Genomic DNA, 19,538 nt, shown 5'->3' with positions numbered 1-19,538 from the left:
CAGGACTAACTCATGAAAAATAAAAAAGATGAAGAATAAAAAATTTATTTATTATTTATTTTTATTTATTTATGAGAGAGAAGGGGGATGGTTGGGTCAGGGTCTCTAGCTACTGCAAACAAACTCCAGATATATGCACCTTGTACATCTGGCTTTATGTGGTACTAGAGAATTGAACCCAGGTCCTTAGGCTTTATAGGCAAACGCTTCAAATGCTGAGCCCTCTCTCTAGCTCCAAGATTTATTTTTTTGCATTTGGTTTTCATTGTGGCATGTATTTCTTTGTTTCTTCTGCTTGGGATATGCTGAGTTTCTTGAGTCTGCAGGCTCATGTCTTTTGGAAAGTTTTCTCTTGTCATAAGTGAGTGGGATATGTGTGTATGTGTGTTTGAATGTATGTGAGCACATGTGTAGGGGTGTGTGCCCTCAGTTGCACTTTACCTTGGTCTTTGAAATGGGATTGCCCATTGAACATAGAGCACTCCAGTTGGCTGACTGGTGATCCAGTTAGCCCTAGGACTCTTCTGTCTGCCTCCCCAGGACCGAGGTTATAGTCATACACCACCATACCCAGCAGTTTATGTGGATCTTGGGGATCCAAACTCAAGTCGTCATGCTTATAGACAAGTAGTTTACCCAGAGCATCTCCCCAGCCAACTCTAGGCACAACTTTAGATACTTTTTACCCTGGACATTTTGGAATTAAAAAAAGATAATTATTTATTTGAGAGAGACAGAGACAGAATGGGCATACCAGGGCCTCCAGCCACTGCAGACAAACTCCAGACATCTGTACCACTTTGTGCATCTGGCTTTACATGGGCATTGAAATTAAACCCAGACTTTGTAAGCAAGTGTCTTTAACCGCTGAGCCATCTCTCTAGTCCATTTTGGAATTTTCTGAGACAGGGTCTTGGTGCATAACCCAGGCTAGCCTCAAACTGACTATCTTCCTGCCTTAGTCTCCTGAATGCTGGGAATAATGGGGGGGACCTTTTGTGTCTGGCTGACTCTGCTTACTCTCCCTCTCTCTTTGCAGGATTTTACTGATATGACTAGTAGATGTTTTCTCCTAGTCTTTAAAGTTCTTTCTTTGTTTGTTTTCTTCCCATTGTTCAGCTTAGGTAAATTATTCTCTGTCCCCTCTATTTTCCAATTATCCTATTGAATTTTTGTTTGTTTTTATTTTGTTCTTTGAGATCAGGTCCTGGTATGTAGCTCTGGCTGGTGTGGAATTGGAACCAACTGTGTAGACCAAGCTGGCCTTGGATCCCCTGGCCTCAGTGCTGAAGTGCTGGGATTACAGGCATGAGCCACCATACCCAACTTTCCAATTGAATTTTTAAATATTTATTTCATTTATTTATGTGAGAGAGAGAGAAAGAGAGAAAGAGAGCGCACACGCGTGAACGAGCAACAAGAGAGGCAGGTAGAGAATAGGTGCACCAGGTCCTTCAGCCACTGAAAATGTACTCTATTCGCATGTGCCACCTTGTGCACCTGACTTGTGTGAGTCCTGGGGAATCAAACCTGGGTCCTTTGGCTTTGCAGGCAAGCACCTTAACTGCTGAGCCATTTCTCCAGGCCCTATTGAATTATTTAGTTATTATGTTTTTCAATTCTGAGATTTCCATTTAATTATTTTTTAAAAGATTTATTTCATTCTATTTTTATTTATGTATTTGAGAGAGAGAGAATATGAATGAGAACGCCAGGACCTCTAGCTGCTACCAACAAATTCCAAAAGCATCTGCCACTTTGTGTATCTAGCTTCCATGGGTCTGGGGAATACCTGGGTCCTTCACAGGCAAACACCTTAACCATTAAGCCATCTCTCCAGCCTCTTATTCTTTCTTTGTTTTTTTAAAAAAATATTCTGTCATTTGATTTGTTTTGAAAAAAGAATTTATTTTTAAGGAGAGAAAAGGAGAAAATGAGAGAGAGAGAGAGAGAGAGAGAGAGAGAGAGAGAGAGAGAGAATGAATAGGTACTCCAGGGCCTTTTGCCACTGCAAATGAAGTCCAGATATGTAATGCCACTTTTACATCTGGCTTTACATGGGTACTTGGAAATTGAACCCAGGCCATCAATCTCACCAAGCAAATTTGACTGCTTTGACTGCTGAGCCACATTTTCAGTCTCTGTCATTTGCCTTAAAAATAAAACACACACACACACACACACACACACACACATAAAATTTGTGAGGTAGAGATAGAGAGGTAGAGAAAGAGAGACAGAGACAGAGAGAATGGGCATGCCAGAGCCTCTAGCCACTGCAAATGAACTCCAGATGCATGTGTCACCTTGTGTATCTGGCTTCTGTTGGATCTGGGGAGTCAAATATTGATTCTTAGGCTTCTTCACAGGGAAGCACATTAACCACTAGCCATCTCTTTAGTCCATCATTTGACCTTTTTTTCAAGGTAGAGTCTCACTCTATCCCAGATTGACCTGGAATTAACTATGTAGTCTCTTGGGTGGCCTCAAACTCATGGCAGTCCTCCTACCTCTGCCTCCTTAGTGCTGGGATTAAAGATGTGTACCACTATACATGGCTTTTATTTGACTTAAATTAAAAATAATTATTTATTTTCAATCAGAGAGAAAGAGAGACAGAGAGAATGGGCACACCAGGGCCTCTGTGTGCTGCAAACAAACACCACATGCATGCGGTGCCCCTTTTGTGCATCTGGCTTTACTTGGGTGTTAGGAAATCAAATTTGGGTCACTAGATTTTTGTAGGCAAGCTCCTTAACCACTGAGTCATCCCTCCAGCCTGTCATTTGACTTTTAAAAGGATATTTCAGTAATTATTTTATCTAAAATTGTGGGATGAAAGTTTCATTTGCGATAGGTTAAGTGATAAAATTTTATAAAATGTTCCTACTTTATAACGTTAATTTTTAATCATTTATTTAACTTAAAATTTTCAATATATTTTGTTTGAGAGAGAGAGAGAGAGAAAGAGAGAATTGATGTGCCAGGGCTTCTAGCCACTGTAATCGAACTCCAGACATGTGTGGCCATCTTATGCACATGCATCACTTTGTGCATCTGGCTTACATGGATTCTGGGGAGCTGAACGTGGGTGCTTAAGCTTTGCAGGCAAGTGTCTTAACTACTAAGCCATCTCTCCAGCCCTATTTAATTTAAATTTTTCCTCCTTCCTTCCTTTTTTTCCTTTCTTTCTTTCTTTTTTATTATATATTTTGAGGTGGGCTCTCACTGTACCCCAGGCTAACCTGGAATTTACTATGTAGTCTCAGGGTAGCCTGGAACTCACAGTGATCCTCCTACCTCTGCCTCCTGAGTGCTGGGATTAAAGACATGTGCCATCACGCCTAGCTAATTTAAATTTTAAAAAATATTTTATGGCTGGGCATGGTGGTGCATGCCTTTAACCCCAGCACTAGGGAGGCAAAGGTAGGAGGATCGCTGTGAGTTCCAGGCCACCCTGAGACTACGTAGTGAATTCCAGGAGAGCCGAGCTAGAGTGAAACCTTACCTTGAAAAACCAAAAAAAAAAAAAAAATTATTTATTTGAGAGAAAGAGGGAGATGGGGGTGGAGGGATGGAGGGTAAATGGGTGCACTAGGGCCTCTAATCATTGCAAAAGAGCTCCAGAGACATGTGCCACCTTCTGCATCTGGCTTATGTGAGTACTTGGAAATCAAACCCAGGACCTTAGGCATCACAGACCTTAATCTCTAAGCCATCTCTCCAACCCTATTTAATTTCCCCCCATTTTTCTTTTTCCAAAGTTGGTCTCACTCTAGCTCAGGCTGACCTGGAATTCACTATGTAGTCTCAGGGTAACCTCACACTCACAATCATCCTCCTACCTCTGCCTCCAAGTGCTGCAATTAAGGCATGCACCACCATACCAAGCTCCTATTTAATTTCTAAAAATATTTTATTTATTTATTTGAGAGAGAGAGAGTCAAAGAGGGAAATAGAGAGATTAGGCATGCCAGGGCCTATAGCCACTGAAAATGAATTCCTGATGTATACACATCTGGTTTACATGGGTACTGGGGAATTGAACCTGGGACTTTAGGCTTCATAGTCAAGCACCTTAACCACTAAGTCATCTCTCCAGTCCCCTGTTTTATTTATTTTATTTTAGTTTTTGGTTTTTTGAGGTAGGGTCTCACTCTGGTCCAGGCTGACCTGGAATTAACTCTGTAGTCTCAGGGTGGCCTTGAACTCTCAGCGATCCACCTACCTCTGCCTCCAGAGTGCTGGGATTAAAGACGTGCGCCACCACGCGTGGCTTCCCTGTTTAATTTTTTAACCATACTGCATACTGGTCATATTCTCCTCAGGTCATACTCATTCATTGCTCCTCTCTTACCCTCGTTTCACTGAGGGCCCTCCTCCATGGGGTTATCAATATATTCACTGTGTTGTTGTAAACACATCAGACTTTGTGGCAGGGGGCAAGGACACACCTTTCCTCAGAATACACCTTTCCACACTATGGCTTTTACATTCTTTCCATCCCCCTTTCCAAAATGTTCCCTTGAGCCTTGGCACTTATAAAGCTCTATTGCAATCAGAATACACCTTCCCACCATGTGACTCTTCCATTCTTTCCATCCCCCTTTTCACAGTGTTCCCTGAGCCTTGGAGCTTATAGAATCTCTGTTGCAGTCAACTTTTGGTTACTGGGACAAACATTCAACCAGAAGTACTAAGGAGAGGAAGAAAGGGTTTACTTCAGGCTTATAGATCCAGGGGAAACACCATTAATGGCGGAAGAAGCTGGCTCACTTCTACAGATCCAAGCAGAGAGACACTGCCAACAGCCAGCACCACAAAACAGCCAAAGCTCCAAACTCTCCACATACCTTAGAGCTGGACTTAAAATCAGTCCCCAGTGACATTTGTTTTTCCTGGTAGGGTTCTGTCCACTGGAGATTCAAGTTGCAAGCCTAAGTCTATTGGTCTATACATTCAAACTATCACAGTCTTTTTTAGTGTTGATCTCTCAGCAGCCTCTGATTTTCTGTTTTGATGAGTTATGAGGCTCCTCATTGTCTACTGCCATTTCCCTGGAGGAGGTTCTCAGTCTAGCAGTGAGAGCAGTACTTATTTTTATTTTATTTTTTCCTGAATAATTGCTTACTGTCTTTACACAGTAACACCATAGTTAAGTAAGTGAGATTTCCCATTGAATCTTACATATTAGTAACCTAAGGAGTTTCATTTGGACAAAGATTATGTCTGTAATTGGAATGCATTGCCAAAATACTCTAAATGATATATAAAACTAAGGGGAGTTGTAAAAAAAGAAAGTACAGTTGCTGACATGATTATTAAAAGGCTGGAAGTCCTATACATTAAATGCTACTAAGTTCTGGGCTCAGCGCCTTGTCCCTGGAGAATGCAATACCTATGCAAGGACTGCTCAAGACATAATCAAATAAACACACACACACACACACACACACACACACACACACACACTCACTATAAGTTCTAATAAGACATGACATTCTGTCTTCTGAACTTTTTATAATACCTTCTGAGGCTAAAGTTCTTATAATATTTCATGTTGTGTGGTATTAAAAAGTGAAAGTCTTACCTAATTTTGTTAGAATGGACAAGTGTACAAAGTCCAGTATGTAATAAATACAAAATAGCAAAGCTCAAATAGGTTGGTAAAATAGCAGATTTACAAAACAAAGCCATCATGATAGATAATTCTCACCCACCAGTACATATTTCTTCTTATAATCAGTACTCTCAACACCTGGATTTATATGTGGATTCTTTCCTTCTCCAGGGGCTGTTCTATAATGGCAGTTAGGTTCCTGCCAAAGACTCCACAGTGCCCACATTTTTGAATAACATTGTCACACAGCATGATCATATGTTTTGACACGTTTTCTAATAAAGATAGGAAGCGTCTTTTGGCATAATGCCTTGTATCAGTTTCTAGCTTTTTAGGATAAGGTTCTGGGCTTTTGATAGCTTGAGAAATGCCAAAGTCATAATTTCCTTTGGCACAATAAAGTGCTCCTATCACCAAATTCACAGTGCATAGGTGGTAGATTTTCTTATCTGGGTCTACACAGGAGAGTTGCTCTTCCTCCTTTTGAATCTTCCTCATCAGCTTCTTGGCTTCTTTGTTCTGATTAGTCATAATGTAGGAAACACAGAGGTTGGCCACCACAGTGGTACTGACACCCACGGTGTTACAGTTCTTGACAGTGGGCTCATAGTAGCCAGTGGCTTTCTCATATTTATTTTCTTGCATGAAAACAACATGAGCCACATTCAACTTTTACATGTCATGGTCATTACAGAATTCCACAGATTTGCAGAAGGTCTCCACTGTCAGATAATCTTCAAGGTGGATTTCCAGTAGATTTTGGCCTGGGCCATCAGCATGGAAATACATTTCTCAAGGGCATCATCATATTTATTCACTGCTTTTTTTGGACAACTTCACTGTCTCTCATATATCTTGCTTCCAGTACTTGCTTGGTGAGTCTTTGGAGCTGCTCAGTCAACATCCCTGCTAGTCCATCCAGCTTGACGAAAACCTTTTCAGGGGTTGTCTGGTATGTGATCATAGCATCCAAGAAGTCACAGAGATAGGGGGTGAGAAATTTGTAAGTCACATGGGTATTTTCTGCCAGGCCATGTTCTGCCAGGTCAAAAATACTCATACTTACAGTACAGTAGCAGCAGGTTGCCAAAGGTCTCGGAGGGAAAGGGTTTAAACAATTTTTTTTCAAGTTTTTAATATTTTTTTTAAAGTTTAAATTTTTATTTTTATTTGAGAGGGAGTGACGAGGGAGAGAAAAAAAGAGTGATTGTGTCAGGGCCTCCAGCCTTTGCAAACGAACTCCACATGCTAGTGCTACCATATACATCTGCCTTATGTGGGTACTGGGGAATCGAACCTGGGTCCTTACGCTTTGCAGGCAAGCAAGCGCCTTATCCCCTAAGTTGTCTCTCCAGGTCATGGGAAAGGGGATTTTGCTAGAGCAAAAACTATAGTTTTTCGAAACCCTCAGGCCTGGCATCCATGTTCATTAGTGCCTGGTTGTGCAGAGTCACGGGCTCCAGTTCTCCCTCTGCCCTGGGTGGCGTGTCAGTGAGGACTTCCTGGGCTGCTTCATCATCTTCTGCGCTAGGACTGTGTCTGCCTTGAGGTTGAAGGCTTCCACCAGAGAAGCCTGGTAGAAGACAGAGGTGTTGCAAATGCTACGGACATCAGTGTCCTCTGTGGTCATGCCCACACCTAGCTCTGTGTGCTGCTGGATGCCCTGTTCAATAATGTCTACAATATGCTTCAAGGCTGGAACATACTGCCTGTTGCTGTAATGGCCAAAGCCAGGTTGTAGGGAAGATCAGGCTGCTAACCAGATGCTTGCAGGGCCCCAAAGAACTCAGAACAGGGAGCTTATAGTGTCTCTCCTTGCAGAGCAGCAACCTGGATTGACCTGACCATCAGGGTCGTTCTCACCTCCACTCTCTTCTCCAGCTTCTCCACTCAGCAGCTGCTCCACCAGGCTCCTGGTGCCTGGCAGGTTGCCCTCAGTGTACTTGATGGCAGCCTGCAGGCAGAGGATCTGGCTGTGGTAGGTGAGGTTCTCTAGGAGGAAGGTGACTTAGGTGGGCTCTGAGAACAGACAGGCCTTGTACAGGTCCTGGACTTGGTATAGCTGTACTTTGGGCTCTGGGTGCATCTGGTTGAGCTGCTCACAGCACTCTGCGGCCAGCATGAACTCCTGCAGATGGTAGTAGTAGTAGGTCGGCAGTGACAGGCCCATGCAGCTCCTCTGGCCCTGGCAGATAGGATAGAGATACCTCATCTTGTGCTAGGTAGTTGGAATTCTTCTTTAGTTGTACTGTTGAGTCTTGGGTCTTCCTGGTATTTGCTGTCATCTGGGCTCAGGGCCTGCTGGGTAGCATACTGGTCTAGTCCTCCATTTAATACTTTGTATAGTGTACAAATATAGGTATTTGGAGGACAATTTGGTGGGTGTAATATATCTGTGTAGCCAAACAACTTTCCCTCTAGGTTTTGTGACCCTCTCAGCTATAGGCTTTTGACTAGATTTTTAGTATCAGACATGAATTTCCTTCCATGGAGCTGGCCTCATGTTGAATTAGAGAGCCCTTAGTAGCCTCTCTAACAGACATGCCACTATTGTGCTAGTTGCCTGCATGGCTTGTTACAATGATTTTCTCCCCTACCAGGCTACATAGAACTTTCAGCACTAGGCAGTAGGGAGGAGGTTTCCAGCTTAGTTTTAGCTTGATTTCTCAGTGTTCTACAACCTAAGCATGTGGTATCTTCAACAGTAGGGTCTTATTGTCCAGTTGTTGTGGGCAACCAAAAGCCTTGACAATAGCCTTTTTTGTTTTGAGTACATCAGGGACTTATGTGACCAACACCTCACTAGGAGGGATTCCTACCCTTGCACTGGAATTTTTCTGTGACAACCCGTGACTTTTGGCCATAGCATTTATGACCCCATAGGATATTTCTGTCCAAACTTTATTTCTTTTCTTACATATTTTTACATTAGCTAACATAGAAGTAGGTTTCCATATGGCTTATTTATCACCTCTTTAATTTTGATTGTCCTTTATTATTATTGTTAATAATTATTATTACCTTAATTATTATTTTTAAGGCAGGGTCTCAGTACATAGCTTGGCTTGGCTTTGAATCCTAGCTACTCCTTCTTTAGCCTCATAAGTGCTGGAATTGCAGTTGTATGCCATCATAACTGGCCTCATTGTTTCTTTTTGGGACATGTATAAAAAGCTTTAGCAAACTTTCATATTTTTTAAGATTTACTTGTTTGAGAGAGAGAGAGAAGAGAGAACACATGAATGAATGATGAATGAATATGGTCGTGCTATGGCCTCCCACTGCAAATGAACTCCAGACACATGTGCCAGTTTGTGTATCTGGCTTTACTTGGGGAGTGGGTAATCAAACCCTGTCCATCAGGCTTTGCAAGCTAGTGCCTTTAACTGCTGAGCCATCTCTCCAGCCCACAAGCTTACATATTGTAAAGACACTCTGCTATGTTTTCTTCCAGCAGCTTTATAGTTTCAGTGTTTACATTTGTCTTTAATCCATCACAGCATACCACGATGAAAGCTTTTTTTTTTTTTTGGTAGGATCTCACTCTAGCATAGGCTGACCTGGAATTCACTATGTAGTCTCAGGGTAGCCTTGACCTCATGGTGATCCTCCTACCTCTGCCTCCTTAGTGCTGGGATTAAAGGTGTATGCCGCCATGTGTGACATATTTTTTAAAATATATTTTATTTATTTATTTATTTGAGAGCGACAGAAAGAGAGAGAAAGAGGCAGAGAGAGAGAGAGAGAGAGACTGAGAATGGGTTCACCAGGGCCTCCAGCCACTGCAAATGAACTCCAGATGCATGTGCCCCCTTGTGCATCTGGCTTACATGGGTCCTGGGGAATTGAGCCTCAAACTGGGTCCTTAGGCTTCACAGGCAAGCGCTTAACTGCTAAGCCATCTCTCCAGCCCGGCATTTTTTTTTTTTAATTTTTGTTTTTTTGGAGGGGGGACGCGCAAGAGAGAGAGAATTGGCACATCTTGTATAGGTAATATCAACCACTGTGAGGTCATGGATCCCAGAAGCTTCTGTATGTCTGGAAGACAGTAGTACAAAGCAGTCTCCCCTTTCTTTGGCTCTTTCCTCCAGGTCTCTTACAGTGGTGTATGAGCTTTGTAGGTTGTGATTGTGTTGTCTCACTTAGTGTTGACCATACCACTGGCATTTTTTTCTCAGTATTGTTTTTAGTTTTGGGTCTCCTTAGTAGTCACTGCCATCTGAAAGGAGAAGCTTCTCTAACCAAAAGAGCAGCATATATGGGCATAAACAAAAGTATTTTGAGGGCAGTTTTGTGGGTACAATATATCTATTTAGCCAGATAGCAATTATAATTTCCCCTGATTTTGATTAGGTTTTCAGTATCAGGCATTAATTCCCTCCTTTGGAGTAGGCCTCAAGTCCAGAGAGCAGTTGGTTTCCCCATAACAGACATGCCATGATTGTACCAGGTGGTACATTTGTCTTACCTGACCAGCTGTACAGCTTGCAGGGTTCACTGCTGATTAAGACAATGACTTTTCTTCCCTGCATGTGGAGTCTTAAGCAGTAGGGTCTTACCATCTAGTTATGGTGGGTAACAAAAAGCCTTGTTAATAACTTGTAATGTTTTAGTGGCATCAGGGGCCTCCCTGGCCAACAACTCTCTGGAAGGCATCCCATCCCTGGTACTGAAAATTTCTTGTAACACTCAGTGGCCTCTGGGCATAGTATTATCTGCCCGATAGGGTACTACTGCCCAGGATCTCTCTTTTTAACATGTGTATTATTAGCTAGCAAAAAAGTAGGCTTCCATATGGCTTATTCATAACATCTTTACTTTTGATTAGCCCTCCTCCCACTTCTTCCTCTTCTCCATCACTTGCCTGACCCTTTGACCATTTTACCCCTAGTGTTCTGCACCTCAACCTGATATCAACTGTATCCTCCCACTAAGCCCCCGTGTTACCTTCCTCTTTCATGGGCCCTTTCTAGCTTCCTACTACTGACTTTTACTTCAACTCAAATACAAATCTAAAGAGAGAGAATGTGCTGCAAATGTGACTTAATTTTTTTAAAGATTTTTATTTATTTATTTATTTATTTATTTATTAGAGAAAATTGGCATTCCAGATGCATGCAACATCATGTGCATCTGGCTTATGTGGGACCTGGAGAATCAAACCTGGGTCCTTAGGCTTTGCAGGCATGCACCTTAACCTCTAAGCCATCCCTACAGCCCTTCACTTAAAATTTTTAAAATTTAATTTCATTTGTGTGTATGCATATTTGTGTATTTATGTTTGTGAGAGAGGGAGAAAGAGAGGAGTGGGTACATTCATGTCATGGCATGTGTGAGACGGTAAGAGGACAACTTTCAGGTCAGTCTGCCTTTCCACCTCATTTGAGTCAAGGTTCTGGATTCTTGCTCAGGATTCTCCCTCTGGTGTTCATTGCTTTGCTCTCCAAAAGCTTCCTGAAAATTATCCTGTCTCCATCTCCCATCTTGCTGACAGCATCAGTGTGCTAGGGTTATAGATGGTCACCGTGGCTTCTGGCTTCTCTGTGGAGTCTGTGGATTGAACTCGAGACTCCAGCACTTTGTCCACTGAGTCACCTCCCCAGCCCTCTAGCATCACTTTTATCTTTACAGTTAGAATCTTCATTTCTTTTGCTCTGTTTATTTGGTCCACTGCCTGTTGCCTTAGAGGACTATATGTGACTCCATATAGACCTCACCTATATAGTCCAGGATATATCCCCATGTTTAGACCCTTAGTCACATATGCAAAGTCTTTCATTTTACTTTACTTCCCATATAAATCAGTGTGCATAGTGTCAGTAGATTGGGTTGTGGAGAAATTTTGAGCACCATTGTTTCACCTACTATTGTAATTGTAATTTTTTTGTGTGTAGTATGTATGGTATGTGTAGTGTATGTAGATGTGTGTGCCCCTTGCATGTATGTGTGTATGTGGAGACCAAATGATAATGTTAGATGTTCTTCCTACTTCACACATCTGTTCATTTCCTTGAAATGAAGTCTCATAGTCTTTCCAGACCTTGCTATTTTGTGAGCTCCAGCTATTCTCTAGTCTCTGTTTCCCATAGGATTGGGGTTTCATACATATGTGGCCATATCCTTTTTAACTTGAGTTCTGGGAAATCAAATTTGGGCAATCTCAGGCCTCCCAAGGCCCTCGTGCTTATGTGGAATTCACTCTTAATCACTGAGCTGTCTCTCTAGTCCCTGGTAATGTTTGTAGTAGGATAATCAACAATAACAGCAAATAAAATAAAGGCACAGTTTAAAAATTAGCCAGATGCACAAAGTGGAGCATGCATGTGGAGTTTGTTTGCAGCAGGTAGAGGCCCAGACATACCCATCCTCTCTCTCCTTGTAAATAAAAATGACTTAAAAAATTAGCAATACACGTACCAAAGAAATGTAATAATCATTCCAAAGAGTACTTTGAAAACTGTTAAGTATTATTACTGTCTTTATGTAAGACGTGTGGACAGTGTCTGTGCCTGAAAGTTGGAGAATGACCCAGACACGAAGGCTGCAATTAGGTTTCTTTAGTGCCTCTGGATGAGCATCAGTTAACATTCTGAAAGAACTAGGTTGAACACATTATGCTAATTTTTCCTTCACTTAAATTTTTTTTGCATTCACCTCTTCTTTCTGCCCACCTGTCATTCCCTCTCTCTGGATAATGAAGGTGCCCCTTACTGAAGCCGTTGATCCTGTAGACCTGGAAGATTACCTCATTACTCACCCTTTAGCTGTGGATTCTGGGCCCCTAAGGGATTTGATTGACTTCCCTCCAGATGACATGGAAGTTGTTTACAGTCCTAGGGACTGCAGGACTCTTGTCTCAGCTGTACCTGAAGAAAGGTAAGGTGATATTTACCTAGTTTTGGTTTCAAGATAACAGTAGAAGGGCTATTTTTTAAATTACTTTAGGTTTTACTTTTATGGTGGTTTTGTTTCTTGTTTAAAGAATACTAACTGCAATAAGAAACTTATAAAAGTCATTGCTGTCCTGTCTAAATTATAAATACTCTGCCATTTTTTAAAATAGTGAAATGGATCCACATGTTAGAGACTGTATAAGAAGCTACTCCGAAGACTGGGCAATTGTGATCAGAAAGTAAGTTGCTTTGGTTAACACTAAAAATGCTGAGTAGAACTAATAAAAGGAGACTAATTCATTTAAAGGTAATCATCAAAGATGGGAAAGAACAATCCTATATATAGGAATTATCTTTTTGTATTAGCATGATTACTTCTACTTTCTTTTTTTTTATTTAATTTTATTTTTTTCTCAAATTTTTTAAACATTTTCCATAATTATAAAAAATATCCCATGGTAATACCCAACCTCCCCCCACTTTCCCCTTTGAAACTCCATTCTCCATCATATCCCCTCACCATCTCAATTGGTCTCTCTTTTATTTTGATGTCATGATCTTTTCCTCCTCTTATGATGGTCTTGTGTAGGTTGTGTCAGGCACTATGAGGTCATGGATATTGAGGCCATTTTATGTCTGGAGGAGCACATAGTAAGGAGTCTTACCCTTCCTTTGGCTCTTACATTCTTTCTGCCACTTCTTCCACATGAGACCCTGAGCCTTGGAAAGTGTGATCGAGATGTTACTCGGTACTCTAGTCACTTCTTTCTAGCACCATGATACCTTCTGAGTTGTCCCAAGGCCATTACCATCTGAAAAGGGAAGATTCTCTACCCAAAGTGAGAGTAGCATTAATATAAGGGTATGAATATTAAGAGAAGTGCTTACTGGGCAGTTTGATAAGCATAGTATATACACTTATCCAGACATCAGCAAATGTTACATCCGTAGGGCTCATGACTTACCCCTGTTTTAAGTTTTCAGTATCAGGGATGTATTCCCTCCCTTGTAGTGGGCCTCCAGTCCAATTGGAGGGCAGTTGGTTTCCACCATGACAGACGTGCCACTATTGCACCCGTTGGCTCATTTGGCCTGACTGGCCAATTATAAGGCTTGCAGTGTCCACTGTTGAGTATCTTTACTGGTAGTATATCTTTCTCCCATTGAACTGCATGTAGAATGGCTTCTTCCAGCTTTCTGTCAGCTGGTCTACATGGAGGAGGTTATCAGCTCAATTCCAGTAGTATTTCTCAGTGGCCTTGCAGCCCAAGTATGTGGAGTCTTCAGCAATAGGGTCTTACCATCGATTCCTGGTGGGAAACCTAGGGCCTCGGCAATGGCCTATAATGTTTTGGGGGCATCAGGGACCTCCGTGGCTGACAACTCACTGGAAGGTATCCCATCCCTGGCATTGAAAATTTTCTAGCCACTGTCTACAGCTCCTGAGTGTTCCATTGTCCAAAACTGGAGGATTCCATATGATCTATTTATATCCTCTTAGATTTTTATTAGCACTCCCTCTACCTTTCCTTTACTCAATCTCTTCCCCTGACCTCACTTTGGGCCTTTTCACCCCCATTAATCTATTCTTCTAGTTACATATAAACAATACCAACCTATTAAGTACCTTCCTCCCTTCCTTTCTCTTCCCTTTGTATCTCCTTTTTAACTTACTGTCCTCTGCTACTGAGTTTTTTTCTTTCTCACACAGAAGCCCAGTATGACCAATATGACAAGACCAATATGTTGAAGGGTTTCCCCTACTTTTTCCTCTAGCACTTTTATAGTTTCCAGTCTGATGTTAAGGTCTTTAATTTATTTGGACTTAATTCTTGTGCATGGAGAGAGAGAAGAATCTATTTTCATCCTTCTACAGATACATATCCAGTTTTCCCAACACCATTTGCTTAAGAGGCTGTCTTTTCTCCAATGAATATTTTTGGCATTTTTATCGAATATCAGGTGGCTACAGCTACCTGGACTTACATCTGGGTCCTCTTTTCTGTTCCATCGATCTACATGTCTGCTTTTTTTCCAGTACTATGCTGTTTTTGTTACTATGGCTCTGTAGGATAGGTTAAAATCAGGTATGGTGATACCACCAGCTTATTTTTGTTGCTCAGTATTATTTTAGATATTCAAGGTTTTTTCTGATTCCAAATGAATTTTTGGATTGTTTTTACTATTTCCATGAAGGATGCCTTTGGAGTTTTGATGGGGGTATGTGTAGATTGTAGATAAATGTGTAGATTGCTTTTGGTAAGATTGCCATTTTCACAATATTGATTCTTCCAATCCAGGAATAAGGGATGTTTTTCCACTTACTAGTGTCTTCTACAATTTCTCACTTGAGTGTTTTAAACTTTTCATTGTAGAGATCCTTTACATCCTTGGTTAGGTTTATTCCAAGGCACTTTATTTTCTTTGATGCAATTGTGAATGGGAGTGATTCTTTGATTTCATCCTCTGTGTGTTTGTTATTAGCATATAGGATGCTACTGATTTCTGTGTATTTGTTTTGTATCCTGCTACATGGCAGTAGGTGTTTTTCAGCTCTAACAGTTTGCTAGTAGAGTCCTTAGGATCTTTTATGTATAGAATCATGTCATCTGCAAATAATGATAACTTGATCTCTTCCTTTCCAATTTGTATCCCTTTTATATGTGTCTCTTGCCTTATTGCTATGGCTAAGACTTCCAAAACTATATTAAATAAAAGTGGGGACAGTGGACACCCTGGTCTTGTTCCTGATTTTAGTGGAAAATCTTCCAGTTTTTGCCCATCCAGTAATATGTTGGCTGTAGGCTTATCATAAAAAGCCTTTATTGTATTGAGATATGTTCCTTATATTCCCAGGCTTTGTAGGACTTTTATCATGAAGGGATGTTGAATTTTGTCAAATGCTTTCTCTGCATCTAATGAGATGTTCATGTGATTTTTGTCCTTCAATCCATTTATATAATGTATTACATTTATCGATTTGCGTATATTGAGCCATCCCTGCATCTGTGGGATAAAGCCTACTTGGTCAGGGTGAATGATCCTTCTGATATATTCTTGTATTCTGTTTGCCAGTATTTTGTTGAGAACTTTTCCATCTATGTTCATGAGGGAGATTGGTGTATAAATTTCTTTTTTTTGTTGTTGTATTTTTGGCTGGTTTTGGTATCAGGGTGATGCAGGCTTCATAGAAGGAGTTTGGTAAAATTCCTTCTTTTTCTATTTTATGGAGAAGCTTAAGAAGCAATGGTGTTAGATCTTCCTTGAATGTCTGGTAAAATTCAGCAGTGAATCCATCTGGGCTTGGGCTTTTTTTAGTTGGGAGATTTTTGATAACTGTTCAGATCTCCAAGCTTGTTATAGGTCTATTTAAGTGATTAATCTCATTTTGATTTAATTTAGGTAGGTCATATAAATCAAGGAAATCATCCTTTTTTTTCAGATTTTCACTCTTTGTGTTTTATATGCTTTTATAGTATGTCCCTATGATTTTTTGAATTTCTCTGGCATCTTTCGTGATGTAACCTTTTTATCTCTAATTTTATTAATTTGTGTCTCTTCTCTCTTTCTTTTGGTCAGATTTGCTAAGGGTTTATCAATCTTGTTTATCCTTTCAAAGAACCAACTCTTTGTTTCATTGATTCTTTGGATTGTTTTTTAGTTTTTATTTCATTAATTTCTGCCCTAATCTTTATTATTTCTTCCCATCTGCTGATTTTTGGTTTGCCTTATTCTTCTTTTTCTAAGGCTCGAAGGTGAAGCATTAGGTCATTTACTTGCGACCTTTCTAATTTTTTTATTATAGGCACTTAAAGCTATAAATTTGCCTCTAAGGACGGCCTTCATTGTGTTCCTAGATATTGGTATGTTGTGTTCTCATTATTATTTGACTCTATAAATTTTTTGATTTCCCTTTTGATTTCTTCATTGACTCATTCATCATTTAGTAGTGTATTTTTTCATTTCCATGATTTTGTGTATGCTCTATAGCTTTTCTTGCTACTGATTTGTAGTTAAATTCCAATGTGGTCAGACAGAATGCAAGGAATTATTTCAATTTTCCTGTATTTGTTAAGATTTGCTTTGTGTCCTGATATATGGTCTATTTTAGAGAATGTTCCATGTGCTGCTGAAAAGAATGTATATTCTGCAGCATTTGGATGAAATGTCCTGTATATATCTGTTAGGTGCATTTCTTTTTTTTTTTTAATTTAATTTATTAGTTTTCTTTTCAGCAAATACAGGCAGTTTGGTACCATTGTTTAGGCTCATCTATGATCTACCCCCTCCCATTGGACCCTCCTTGTTGATGTAAATGGGTCGTGCATTTCTTCTATGACCTCATTTAGTCCAGATGCCTCTTTGTTTATTCCCCCCCCCCCCGCCCCCGTATGACCTGTCAATTGATGACAGTGGGGTGTTGAAGTCACCCACTACCATTGTGTTTGGTGTTAGCTGTGACCTTAGTTCTAATAGCATTTGTTTGATGAATTTGGGGGCCCCATGTTAGGTGTATATATGTTTAGGTTTGTAATGTCCTTCTGTTGTAGGATGCCTTTAATCAATATCAATATAAAGTGGCCTTCCTTATCTTTCTTAACAAATGTTGGAATGAAGTCTAGTTTGTCAGATATTAGGATAGCAACCTATGCTTGTTTTCTAGGTCCATTTGCTTGAAACATTGTTTTCCAACCTTTTGCCCTAAGATAGTGTCCATCCTTTGTAGAAAGATGGGTTTCTTGGAGGCAACAAATTGAAGGATCCTGCTTTTTAATCCAGTCTACAAACCTATGTCTTTTGGTTGGGGCATTGAGGCCATTGATATTCAGAGATATTATTGAAAGGTGTGTATTTGTTTCTCCATTTTTTTTTTTGTAGTTCTTCTGGTTTTACCTTTGCTCTCTTGTGTTAAGTAGTATTTGAGTATTGTTTGTTTTTTTTCCCAGTTCCTTATATGTGTGCTTTTCTATTTATTCAGCATGAAGGATTCTTTCAAGTATTTTCTGTAGAGCTGGTTTTGTCTTCAAATACTCCTTTAGCCTGCTTTTATCGTGGAATGTCCTTATTTCTCCATCTATTTGAATGGATAGCTTTGAGGGATAAAGTAATCTTGGTTGACAGTTGTTATCTTTCAGAACTTGGAATATATCACTCCACGCCCTTTTGGTTTTTAAACTTTGTCTTGAGTAACCTGCTGTAATCCTGATAGGCTTGCCTTTGTAGGTAACTTGATTTTTCTCTCTGACTGCTTTCAATATTTTTTCTTTGGTTTGTATGTTTGGTAGTTTGATTATAATATCGCAAGGAGAGGTTCTTTCCATGTTTTGTCTGGCTGGTGTTCTAAGGGATTCCTGTATCTGCATTGGCACCTCTTTCCCAATTTTGGGGAAGTTTTCTTCTATGATTTTGTTGAAGATGCCAGCTATGCCTTTGGAGTGAAATTCTTCTCCTTTTACTATGCCCTGAATTCTTGTTTGATCTTTTCATAGTGTCCCGAATATCTTGAAATTCCCACTCATACTTTTCTATAAGTTTGTCTTTCTCTTTGTTGGACTGTATTAGATCTGCCACCTGGTCTTCTAGCTTAGATATTCTGTCCTCTCCTTCATCCATTCTACTGGTGAGATTTTCTACAGAGTTTTTTTTTATTTTATTTCATTAACTGTGTTCTTTCTTGCTAGTAATTCTGACTGGTTTTTCTTTATTATTTCTATTTCCTTACTTATGTCTAGTATTAACCTCTTTATTTCATTAAATTGGTGACCTGTGTCTTCTTTGCTTCCTTTGATTTCTTCTTTGAGTTCTTTGAACATATTTATAATCATTCTTTTGAAATCTTTCTGAGGCATTTCCTGTAACTCGTTCTCACTGGAGGTCATTTCTGATGTATTAATACATTTTGGTAGATTTATATTGTCTTGATTTTTGGTGTTTCTTGTGTTATAATCTATCTATTTTTGTATCTTGAATTATTTAATGATTGGATTTTCCAATTAGCTGGGTATTATGAGATGTATCAATCAATCTCATGTTAAATATCTTCAGAGTAGGAGCTTAAGGTGCTAGGTGTGGCTCTGAAGACTCTCAGAGTATCTACAAAAGTGACTAGGTGTTGGGTGTGCCTCCTATGAGAGTATTCAAGTAGGCTAAATGGAGCAAAATACAGGCAGATTCTAAAATTTCACTAAACAATGTATACTGTCAATGTAAAACAGCACAGAGTATTTATGCAAGACTACGTATTATGACAACCAGATCCTCTGTCTGTCCCTTACGCTGTGTGGTGCCTCACCTGTTCCCTTAATCCTGACAACAAGGTGGTTAAGATTTCTGGTACCCTGTAGAGGGTTCCAAGTCAGCTTGTGACCAGGTGAGAACCTTCCCTAATGTGTAACAGAAGAGTAAACAAAGCCAGTATAATTCAAGAAGTAACAAATAACAAGTCCAAAATACAGCTTATTTAAGAATGGCAAATTTGACCATCCATCTGATTTAACATATAATTTATCCTGATATGGAAGGTGCAATTAGCACTTCTGGTTCAGGCATATATACTAGGTTTATTAGGCGGTTACTGACCTGGTGTAATCCCTGTTACCTTTCGGGATGATTTTGGTCTCTGCAGCACTCTTGATTGGGTCCCTTTTTGGTGCTCTGTCAGTTCAAGTAGGGGTGGCCATGTCCCTGGACTGCTGCTCTATCCCTGATGGCTGGGCACTGGTGGTGAGGAAGGGGAGGGAGCCGATGCTGCTCTAGTTCTCCTGTTGTTCCATGTGTTCTACCTTGTGATCTGCTCCTCCGTTGCTGACTGCTGTTCTCCCTTCATGTTTCTTGAGTTTGCGGAGAGATCTGGTGTGAGTGGAAAATTCCCTCATCTGGCTTTTCCTGTGGCTCAAGCCGAGCCTGCCACAGTCTCGCTTGCAGACCTGCCCCGCGGGAGCAACTTCTGCTGGCCCATGCGGGCTCTAGATGCTCTGGATCTCTCCTACTTCTTCGCTGCTGTTACAATTTCCTATCCACCTCAC

General features: G+C 40.4%; 1 protein-coding gene and 1 pseudogene across 11 annotated transcripts in view; one reads left to right on the top strand and one right to left on the bottom strand.

Annotated features, from left to right (window-relative positions):
• Nucleotides 1-19,538, top strand: part of Dock7 (dedicator of cytokinesis 7) — a 259,531-nt gene that overhangs the window by 36,222 nt on the left and 203,771 nt on the right. For all 11 annotated transcript variants that reach the window (XM_045148866.1, XM_045148865.1, XM_045148864.1 and 8 more), the window contains exons 3-4: nucleotides 12,321-12,496; nucleotides 12,684-12,752. In XM_045148866.1, coding sequence (XP_045004801.1) covers nucleotides 12,435-12,496; nucleotides 12,684-12,752 — 131 coding nt within the window. In that variant the 5' untranslated portion in view covers nucleotides 12,321-12,434. The remainder of the gene's footprint in view (nucleotides 1-12,320; nucleotides 12,497-12,683; nucleotides 12,753-19,538) is intronic.
• Nucleotides 5,765-7,832, bottom strand: LOC101602136 (annotated as a pseudogene).

This window comes from Jaculus jaculus, chromosome 5, assembly GCF_020740685.1.
Source record: "Jaculus jaculus isolate mJacJac1 chromosome 5, mJacJac1.mat.Y.cur, whole genome shotgun sequence".
NCBI lineage: Eukaryota > Metazoa > Chordata > Mammalia > Rodentia > Dipodidae > Jaculus > Jaculus jaculus.
This window is presented reverse-complemented; position numbering and strand designations above follow the sequence as displayed.